At 40.2% G+C, this 11,545-nt stretch overlaps 1 protein-coding gene across 1 annotated transcript; it reads left to right on the top strand.

Annotated features, from left to right (window-relative positions):
• Positions 1 to 3,007: 3,007 nt before the first annotated feature.
• Positions 3,008 to 6,845, top strand: LOC104530332 (transforming acidic coiled-coil-containing protein 2-like; the record flags this gene model as incomplete). The annotated part of the gene is made up of 4 exons (XM_010174887.1): positions 3,008 to 3,168; positions 3,743 to 3,849; positions 5,210 to 5,330; positions 6,273 to 6,845. Coding segments are annotated over 4 exons (455 nt in total), but the record flags the coding sequence as incomplete, so codon positions are not given.
• Positions 6,846 to 11,545: the final 4,700 nt, after the last annotated feature.

The raw sequence follows: 11,545 nt of genomic DNA, 5'->3' as shown, positions 1-11,545 counted from the left end.
ACCAACTTTCACACCAGCATTTGGCATTTTTTAAGTTTCTTTTGCTTTTGTTCTCTGTTTGCTGCATTCCCATTAAGTGATGTGAGTAATACTGAGCTGAGCCTGAAAGCGGATCTGCTGTGGTGATGCTCTGATTCTGTCAGTTTGGATAGTGTTAGTCCTGAATATACTCTTGTTATTGTTGGTGAGCCGTGGACAGTGTGTGTGTTGCAGACATGGAAGCCATTTAATTAAAATATTTTAATCGTATAACCTCATAAATATATTTAGAAATAAGTATCTGTTACTGCTTAACTAAGATTTGACTGGCAGACTATTATCAGCACAGTTTCACTAAGCAGCTTTTTCATCAAAGCTAAATCATAGTTTTAGAAGATACCTCCTAGATCTTCCAGTCCCCCTCTAGCCAGGTGCCAGTTTGTTTTCTGTAGTGTCTAACTGCTTTGGTTTTAAATATATCTTGATCTTAACTGTTATCTCTGATTGCCAGATGCCCCTTTCCTAAAGCTCACTGGAAACTTTCCCTCTTTTCAATTTATATGTTACTCCCTTCCAATATAAATTCCTATTTTTATATATATATTTATATGTCACTCCCTTCCCCAGTATAAATTCTTATTTCCCCCTTGGAGTTTAATGAAGGCCTCAGCTCGCTCCCCAGTCCATGGACACCTCTAGCACGTAGTGGAAGGGAGAGGAGAAAGGGAGCATCATTTATCATAGAATCATAGAATGGTTTGGATTGGAAGGGACCTTAAAGATCATCCAGTTCCAACCCCCCTGCCAGCAGCAGGGACACCTTCCACTAGACCAGGTTGCTCAAAGTCTCATCCAACCTGGCCTTGAACACTTCCAGGGAGGGGGCATCTACAACTTCCTTGGGCAACCTGTTCCAGTGTCTGACCACCCTCACGGTGAAGAACTTCTTCCTAATATCTAATCTAAACCTCCCCTCTTTCAGCTTAAAGCCATTTCCCCTTGTTTTGTCATTAACTGCCCTTATGAAAAGTCCCTCCCCAGCTTTCTTGTAGTTATCACTTGCCCCTAATTCTGATGTGGAAGTTGAAGTGGGGCTGGGGATGAGAGTTTGAGGAGCTAGTCCAGCTGAGAGAGGAGACACCACCATGCACTGGGAGGAACAGGAAGAGTTCAGTAGATCTGCAGGAGTTTGTCATGAACTGTTGACTTTCTAGATTGCCCTTAAAAAAAGTAAGAAGGAAATTGCTAAAATACCACAGACAGCAGTCTCAGGAAAAGCACAGTTGTGACAATAAATACATTTAAGTACATTATGTGATCATGCAAATGGATCCGTTGCCCTGCATGGAGTTGCGACGACAGAGGTTTTGCCAAAGAACAGGATCCTGCCAGTAAGTGTTTTGGAATTAACCTAGACAGTGTGTAATCTCCAGCGTGATTAAACAAATCTTGTGCTGGAACACAAGGTGACAACTTCTCAGATTTAGAGAAATAAACGAAGGATGACACATGGTTTTCTCATTTTACTTGTGAATACATTCATTTGGCCATTACAGATGATCACAGAGTGTCTTTAAGAAGGCAAAATAGAAAAGAATGTTTATTTTTAAAGAAATGTTAAATATTAGCAAACTGATGTGGCATTACTGGGCTCTGGGTTTCTCAGTTCTGCCATATCAAAGGTGTTTGTTCACCAATAAAACAAAGGTGTTTCCAGTGCTGCAGACTCAGTGCAGATCCCGAGAGCCTCTCTGGTTCTTTCAGTCTTATGCATCACATAGAGCAAAATAAGCTCAGGTCAGGTTCTGCCCCAGAGAGATGCTTTCAGGGGATGTGCAGAGGAGCCCAGAACACAGCCAACACGAGCTGGCACACGTTGTGGCATCATCACTGCTCTGGGTTTAGTTAGGCCAGCGAAAAACTGTATAAAAGGATGGAATATCTTCATTTGGGAACTGAAGAGATCAACTCTGCTGTTCCAGAGCTGACCAGCACTATGAAATACTTAATTCAGATGAAGACCTCTATTCAAATAAAAAAATAAACTTTTGTTTAGTTCTTTATATTTCAAAATATAAAGGCCTGAAAGAAAAGTTGTAGATTGTGAACTGCCCCATGCTTTTTACATGGGAGAACTTCTTACCTGATTTTAATTTCCATCATAGACAAAACAGTAATATAAAACTGTCATGTTGGTTTTCATTTCAATATCATTCCAAGTAGTCCTTAAAATATAGACACAAGAATCATATTTTAGGATATGAAGCAAACAGTGAAGCATTTTGGAAGACTGCCAGACCTTTACTTCCACTGTTATATGGGAATTCAAATTTATTACTAGGTCAATTCCTTTGAAAAGTTCTCTTCCATATGGATTTGGATTCCTGTGATGTTCTTCCCACCATCCCTACCTCGAATTTAACTATATACAGGAAAAGCTTGGAAGATATTTTCTGCAGACTAGAACTTAGAAAGTCTTGTCTAATGTTAGATTTCCATTCTGGCACTTGCTACAGTAATCCTAAGAATGAGAGTTTGCAAAATGCTGGTTTTCCCAGGGAAGAATTTGAGTTCAGTGCCGTTAAACAAAGTGCCTTGTTTGCACAGGATTAGAAAAGATGCCAAGAGATGACAAGCATATATAAGGAATGCCAAATAATTTGTTGCCAGTGCTAGTAGTATGCATAAATGTCCTTCCCTTCAGCTAGTGCATCTTCAGGCAAACACAGGAAATCCAGCACCTGCCTTTCTCATGGGAACAACTGAGAAATAAATCATCAGGACAGAGATATATTCACATTTTTCCCCAACATCAAAATATTGAAATATCACTGTATTTAGCAACCTTTTTCCAAAACAGGATTGTGCCTTTATATAAAAATTGCTTTTCTGGATCCTGCAAATTTACTAATACACAACATAGAGCACAGTGTAGTAAAAACTACAGATGATAGTGAAATCAGTGTTCTTACTACTATTACCCTTCTGAAAATTGCTTTTTCTCCCCACCCTCTCTTCTTTCTAACAGAGGATGAACAGAGAGAGAAATCTGTCTCCCATCACACTGTTCAGCAGCTGATAGTGGAGAAGGAACAAGCTTTGGCAGATCTGAACTCAGTGGAGAAATCACTGGCAGATCTTTTTAGGAGATATGAAAAAATGAAAGAAGTATTGGAGGGGTTTCGGAAGGTGAGTCATGTTCAAGTCCTCTCCTTGGGAGAGCAGAGCTGGGCAGGCTCTCCTGTACCCCTGTGCTGCTGAAGAGAAGGCATGTCTTTGTTTCCAGTTGGAATCTGATGTACTGGATTGTACTGCTGTGTGCTGGGGGGTGGGAGGACGTGAATGCTTATTGATGGTTTCATTTTGGAATAGCTTTAAAAAGGTGGAAGATTTTGCACGGAGTAGCTTGTTCCCATCTGTGACACTGCGATTTCAGTAGATAGCACATAACCTGAGCACATGTCAGGTCTGGCTTCTGGACTGAGCCTTCTGTTAACACCTGGGACGTGAGTTCCTCAGGTCAGAGATTATGTCTAAAGTGTGTGACTTAATATAATGCTCAGGTGAAGGATTTCAGCCATGTATCAAATGCAAACAGAAGAACTGTAAAGCTTTTTGTTTTGCGTAATATTCCTTCAGATGGCCTCTGCATGGGGGTGTCAGACTGCAGCCCTTAAAATATCTGAATGTGGCTCCTGAAAATAGGTGCTTGTTCTACACTTCAACCTCTTGGATTAAATTTAGTGTAATCTTCTCATTTAAGAATGAAGAAGTGTTGAAGAAATGCGCACAGGAATATTTGTCACGAGTAAAGAAGGAAGAGCAGAGGTATCAAGCACTCAAAATTCATGCTGAGGAAAAACTGGACAGGTAATTGATTGTACGCTTCTCTTTTCAGGAGTTCATGCTGCAGGAGGATTCCTGTGGCTGGACCTTGCATCCCAAACCTGGTCCTTCAGTGTAAGAGCAACAGGCTGCTCTGTGATGGAGGGTGGAATGACATGCTGTAATCACAGAACTGCCTTGATTGGAAAAGCCCTTTACGGTCATCGAGTCCAATCATTAACCCAACACTGACAAGTTCCCAACTAACCCATGTCCCTCAGCACTATGTCTACGTGACTCTTCAGTCCCTCCAGGGATGGAGACTCCACCATCACCCTGGGCAACCCCTTCCAATGCCTGATAAATGAGAATTTCTCTAATGTGCTGGTGTTTCTTCCAGCTCCTGACCATATAGAACACCTTAAATGTCTATATTTATCAAATGTCTCCATGTTTATTTAACATATTTTCCAGGGAAGATCAAGAAAGAAGCCATTAGCTAGGTTTATGCAGCTATGGAGGGCTGTGCTCAGATATTTGCACCTGCAGCCAGTATTTCTGCCCCCAGTGATTTGCCCCTGTGCTGCATTATTGCCCCTGTGTCAGTCGGCAGAACGGAAGATGTAAGTGCTGCTCAGCTGCTTTCGGTGCAGGATCAGTCAGACAGACTCTCCCTGGTAACACCAGTTATCTAAGCTGGATCAGCCCAACTTGTGCTGAGGACAATGAGGAATAGTTGCACAAAGTATCATGCCTAAGTATCTATACTTAGGCATGATATATACATGCCAAAGTATCTGTACACAATCACGTGTATAGATTGTAACTCGTTAAGCCACTGTTAATGAGCAAACATCAGAGCGCAGTTTAAGGGAGGCAGCTCTTGTTGATTTTGTATTTTAATTATTTTTTTCTATGCTTCCATGTAATGACCAATTAAGCATTTCTAGGGATTACATTCAGGACTCTTATTACAGTCCCCGTAGACCCAAGAGATGTTTTCCAAAATGTCACTAGGATTCCTCAGTGCCTCAAACAAAGTAAGACTTGGATTTGCTTTCCAGCTGTCGTCCCAGCTATGAGTCTAGTCTGTAAGAACTGGAGATCAGGTTTAGAAACTGCCATAAAACACTTTCTGCCTAAGTGATAGTTGTGATCCCAGCACATATTTCTGAGAGAAGCACGAAGGGAATGACACAGATGTTAAGAAAAGACTTTGCAGCCCCTGCTGAGCAAGAGAGGGAGTAATGAAAAGTCTGAAGGGACGAGACCCAGAATATTTTCAAAGACGTGCAGAAAGTAGCCCTGCCCTCACCACCCATCTGTTAAGGTGCAGTCCATTCTCCGGTACCTGCTGTTCTTTCCTGTGCAGAACCTGACACGATACAAATCTGTGTTTTTCTAGAGCCAATGCTGAAATTGCACAAGTGAGAGGCAAGGCTCAGCAAGAGCAAGCAGCGTATCAGGCCAGCCTTCGCAAAGAGCAGCTGAAAGTGGACGCGTTGGAAAGAACACTGGAACAAAAGGTAAACAGCAATTCAGCTCTTTTAACACAGAAGTCAACGGGATGGCCAACGTTGAGTGAGTCTTGCCCAGAGTGGCTGTTGCCAAGGTCTGCCACAGGACCTGTTTTACTCCTCACACCCAGCTGGCCCAGCAGCTCCCCAGTCCCAGGGAGAGCAGAATTGCCCAAACCTGATAAAATCAGCTGTGTGCAGTGGGAAGTTCGGGCACGTGGACCCATCTGCCAAGCTTTGATCTCAGCACTCAGGGCTGATTCACACTTGGTCAAAGCTCAGTGTGCACCTGTGTACCAGGCAGGGCCCTTGGTTTGCTTTGGTTCTTGGGTTTAAGATCTTGTTTTAATTCTTTTAGGTTTTGTTTCCATTTTTAGTTTTAGCTGTAATTCCAACACTAGCTTACGTGCCTCCACGTGTGAATGTAGACAAAATTATCAGACACAGATCTGTAGGGCTTCAGACAAAAGTGACTGTAGGAAATCCCTATTTTTCTCTCTCACGTTCTCTAACTCAGCAAAGAAGCTTGTTTTCCATATAGTCCAGCTCGTCCTTGCTTAGAGCCCCTGGAAAACAGAACGAAATAATGTTATAAAAATGCAGCCTAGAAACAAATGTACACTGTGCATTCTGGTGGTGTGCTAGGAGTGACTGCTGTAAAGCTGTCTGCTCTAGTGCTAAATTGTATTTATTGAAGTCAGAGGAGCTGTATGTGGAAATAAGTAAGCATATTGTTTGGATGCACTATATGTAGCTGTACTATATATGCATATTTATCTATATATCTCTCCCTATATGTATAGCTACTCTGCTCTCAGTATTGGAGGAAACTTAATTCTTCCACACTTCTCACAAATATTGCATAATTAAAAAAAAAAAACAAACAGAAAACAACTCATCTTAATACAACAATATTTTTCATAATACTTAATATTGCCTTTTATTTTCCAGAATAAAGAGATAGAAGAATTAACAAAGATTTGTGATGAACTGATTGCCAAAATGGGGAAAAGCTAACTTTTAACCAAATTTCTGGACTTCGATATTGAGTGCAATATGACCATTGGCACACTGATGTCCATACATTTATGTGGACAGGTTATATTTTCACTTTTTCGTATGCACTACTGTATTTTCTTTCTAAATAAAGTTGATTTAATTGTATGCAGTACTAAGATGACTATCAGAATTTCTTGCTATTGTTTGCATTTTCATAGTATAATTCATAGCAAGTTGATCTCAAAGTTCCTGTATCAGGGAGATTGTCAAGTTCTCTAAGAAATTACAAATTGCTGATCCTAGCCTTCCCTTTGTACATGAGTTCCCATGTTGGATGTCTTTTGGATTTAATATAAACATGTATTACTTGCATGGGGACTCTTGCCTTAAGGAGTGTAAACTTTATCTGCATTTGCTGATTTGTAAAATAAAATTTAAAAATGAAAAAAAAAAAAGAAAAAAAGAAAATGCATGTCACTTAAATGAAATTCTCTATTGTAAATAAATTTTTTCGTTGAAAGTTGAAGATAAGTATGGCTCTATTTTATGTATTTCACTTGCTTTCTTCATGTGCAGCACCAGATACTGCAGCTCTTATTAATTCCTTCAAAGAAAGCCCTTCATGGGTCACTGCTTGGAGCACTGAGAGGCACAAGAATATACAACTTAATATGCACATATCTATGTCTATAGCTTGCTCTGTCTATAAATATACAGATATATGTAAGATTTGGACTGCTCAGGTCTCCAGCACGGGCTTAATCCTCCAAAACGTTTAATTCTCTGACCCTGACCCCGCAAATCCCGGAGGCAAATGTAAAGAGACGGTTTGCTGGAGTTGGAAGCTGAGAAGTGGGATGACGGGATGGTGGGTTTTAAGCTGGTGGGTTTTAAGTGTATTTATCACTGGAAGGTGAATACCTTCTCTTCTTCCTGCTGCTGGGAGAATTTACCTGCAGGGTTTGTGGAGATGAACTGCGTGTAATTAGAGGTACAACCAGAATCAGCTAGATAAGTAGCGTTCTCTTACACCTCGTTATCCTCGAAGTTATCCTCTGCGGAGGATTAGCTATGTAAAATAAGCATTAAGGCTTTAATAGCAAACAAACTGCTTTCTTTGGCTAATGGTACATCTCTTGCGTCTCCACGATGCGGACAGTCTTCAGCCTGGTTCTTGTCAGCTCCCTTTTTATACTCAAAAGTAAGTCAACTTCCTCATTTTTCCTTTTTAATTTCTTTTTCATTTCCTACTTCAGGCATGGCTGAGTTTCTTTGCTGTTCTGAGCTTCTCTTCTGGGTTTGTTTGGTTTCAGAATATTTTGCAGTATGTGGCTGGCAGCACAGAATTTCACCTCTGCGATGTAATGTAAAGATAAATGCATATGCTAGAAATTTAAATGCACAGCAAGTGTGCTTTCTGCTTTGCAGGTTTGAGGTGTGGTATTTTAAATACATTGCAAATTCATGCCTGCTTTTGAAAATACCCTGTAATATGAACCAAGGCAAAGAAAGAGAATCAAGTTATGGTTGTAATGTTTAGACAAAAGCAAAACTCTTTAAGATGTACCGTTGTGCCTTCCAGCTGAATTGATACTTCAGGAGAAAATGAAATATGGATCATAGTAAGATTTTATGTGTATGTTTTTTCATTGTACTGTGGACCAAATATCATGATGGAGGCGGGGGGAAGCATAATACTCCAACTTGTGGGGTCTGCTCTGAAAATGTTACAAGAAGGTGTGGATGCAATTACAGAACATTAGATGTTCTTGGGTTATTTTAAGTGCAAATTGTAATAACTAAATAATATGTGGCTGTTTGTTTTTTTTTACCTTTAAAATCAATATCTGGACCACTTCTAAAAAAGAAAAATTGAGAGGATTTGCAGAATCTTTAGATTTTTTAAAAAAAAACCACCCTTATTGTGATTTTTTGCATGTGCTTCAAACAAAATTAGAAATATTGTGTAGCTGATACTTTAAAATTTTTTTTGTAAACCCTAAGCATTACTGTTACAAGTGATTTTTTTTTCCTTCATGCCAGGTGAAGCACTCCAGTGTTACACCTGTGTAGGGTCTAGTGATGAAGACTGTAACAGACAAGGAACTCAGCAATGTCCAGGGCATTCAGACGCGTGTGCGATCATTAGAGGACAAGCAAGTAAGTAGTCACAAACAGTTCAGACTCATTAAATTTTTCATGATAGAAATAAATCACCAGTGTTGGAAAGAGAAGAGTCTATAGTAAGCTAAGGAGGAAAAGAAAGGTAAATGTTTTCTGTCAAAATGAACCCTATTAATAAATCTCAATCCCTAATTTTATTGGTTGGGCAGCAATCTGATATAAAACCCCCGAGTATGATTTGTCAGTGTGCCATGATGATGAGCTGTGTCCACATAAAGTTATAAAAAATTTATAAATACTTTAAAGTATTTATATACTAAATTTATATATTAAAAATATTTAAAGTATTACCCTTCTTACTGAAGGGAAGTATTACTTCTTATTAAAATCTGTCGTTTTAAAATTAAATTACTTACCTGGAAATTAAGAAGGCAAAGAAGCTAATGAGGCACTTCACATGAGAACATTCAGAGACATTTAAGGTGTATCAGTTGTATGGAAGATAAATTACAATTATTTAACAATTTAATTCAAGTGGGAGCTTGTTAGTGTTACTCTGATGCAATTGTATTCATTTACATGTAAGGAACAGCCCAGACTGCTGTTGTTGCTCAGTATGGGATGATGAGGTTCATGCTGGGGAGGTGCAGACAGGAGCAGGTGACCATGAACTTGCAGATCCGTTTGGGTTCAGTGTGGCTCTCTTCTAGGTGGCGTTATGAAGTCCTGTTCGTTCAGGTCCTTCTGTGAGCGGGCAAGGAAGGATGGATCCAGAGCGCCTGGAGTGAGCGTTCACTGCTGTTACTCAAACAACTGCAATGCAAAAAAAAGCCTGGCTTCAGGAGTCACCACCTCCATGAGTTCTGTCTCTCTTCTCATCTTTACATTACTGTGGCACCCATTTTTGAGGCTGACATGAGGAAAAAAAAATTAGTATCCTGAAGCAACAAGTCTACCTTCTTAGAAAGGGATGATTGTATTTCCTAACCACCTTACTCCACGTACCACATTTCTCAGTAGGCAAAGAGCAGTAGGCAGACCTGAATCACAGAATGTCAGGGATTGGAAGGGACCTCGAAAGATCATCCAGTCCAATCCCCCTGCCAGAGCAGGAACCTAAATGAGATCACACAGGAAGGCGTCCAGGCGGGTCTTGAATGTCTCCAGAGAAGGAGACTCCACACCCTCCCTGGGCAGCCTGTCCCAGTGCTCTGTAACCTTCACTGTAAAGTAGTTTTTTCTCAAGTTAAGCAGAACCTCCTGTGTTCCAGCTCACACCCATTGCCCCTTGTCCTACCATTGGGCATCACTGAGAAGAGCCTGGCTCCATCCTCCTGACATTCACCCTTAACATATTTATAAACATTAATGAGGTCACCCCTCAGTCTCCTCTTCTCCAAGCTAAAGAGCCCCAGCTCCCTCAGCCTTTCCTCAGCAGGGAGATGCTCCACTCCCTTCATCATCTTGGTGGCAGATGTCCAGATAAAAAATTGTTCCATCTGCTAAATATATCTTGACCTCTATGTAAGAAACACTGCCCTCATCTTGTTTGTCATGAGGGCTTGATTGTGCAAATATGTAACATTTTCCTACAATTTAGATAGTAGATAGAAGGAGAAATCTTAGCTGCAAGTAGCCTTATAGTAGGGTAAAGGACCAATATCTTCCAAATGCTGTTTAGCGTTGGCAGACATTCAAAAGCAAGCTACAATTTTCAAGCATAAAGTGACTATAAATTCTAATTCTAGCAAGGAAATTAGTCTTTCAGAGAACATTTGCAACTGAACAAAGACAGAAAACTTGAAATAAAAATGGATGATTTCATATTAATAAAAACTGGTAAGAGAAGTTTTGAGGCTTTGAGCAACCTGGTCTAGTAGAAGGTGTCCCTGCTGCTGGCAGGGGGATTGGAACTGGATGAGCTTTAAGGTCCCTTCCAACCCAAACCAGTCTTTGATTCTATGATCACTAAGAGAACAATGCATGGAGGTATGTTACATTACATATATTTCTATCTTAAAAAAGCTTTCCAGTTTTCTCTTTCCTGATCTTTTGAGAATCTTGCCACAACATTGGAAGAATAAAAAAAAAAAGCTTGGAAGTTGTTTTGGACTGGTAAGCTTCCTCCAAAGATCAGTTTGTTCTATCTCTACTGCTGGTTTTGAGAACAAGTGGTTAATCCCTGTTTTGTAGGCAAATTGTAACTATCAGTAATAACATTTTTGTTTACCTAAATTAATTCTTGTGGTTTCAACAGTTTCAGCTATGTAGTTAATTCTTCACTGTCCTAATCTTCGTTTTGTGAGAGTAAGAGTGTATATCTCCCCCTTCAGTGACGCAATTGAGTTGATCTGTGGTGGTTCATATGTCCTTTTCATTTTGCAAAGTGAACTAAATTACTTGGAGGTCTTTAGAGATGTAAGGAAATAAATCACCATTTTTAATAATCCCATTCATTGAGATCTTACCAAGTAAATGATCCAGAATGGACCACATCACAGAAGGCGTTGTGCATCACCAGGTAGTAGGCAGACGGTCCTTTGGAGTGGTTATGTTGAAACTAGGCAAGAGGAGAAGTGACATAACGCATGATGTGATAGCACTGGGCAGGGCCTTGGGTCTATGATACTGGAGAGCAGGGTGGTACCTCCTTTGATTCAAAACTCAGAAGGACAGACAAGCAGATCAGTGAAGTTTGTAGATTTTAATGTCCAGCTGTGATGATCTGGTCTAATCTCTGGCACACAACATGCATAGGACTGGCTTAAACTCCAGCTGGTGTAACTGAGGTAGAGATGCTCTTTCGAGGTCTAGTTTTAGTTGCCTGTTTGACAAACAAAAAGATTTGTTTGTCAAGTTCATGAAACTCACAAAATAAAGGTCAAAGTAGTTTTTCCACCGGCTTTGCGTTGTGAATTTTTTTCAGTATAATTCTTTGAAAAATCAGTTCCAGGCAGTGTGGCATAGAACTCTGCACATTCACAAACATTTTATTCAGGCTGCAAACTCCTAGAAGAGCTTCTTCAAGTGAAATCAGTGAAACCTTCAGGTAGAGCATGACCCCAGCCTGCCTTGTCACTGTTCCTGCGACATGGAGCAGA

This window comes from Antrostomus carolinensis, unplaced genomic scaffold (assembly GCF_000700745.2).
Source record: "Antrostomus carolinensis isolate BGI_N321 unplaced genomic scaffold, ASM70074v2 scaffold13649, whole genome shotgun sequence".
Classification (NCBI taxonomy): Eukaryota; Metazoa; Chordata; class Aves; order Caprimulgiformes; family Caprimulgidae; genus Antrostomus; species Antrostomus carolinensis.
The sequence above is the reverse complement of the archived record's forward strand: the minus strand, read 5'-3'. Positions and strand labels throughout refer to the sequence as shown.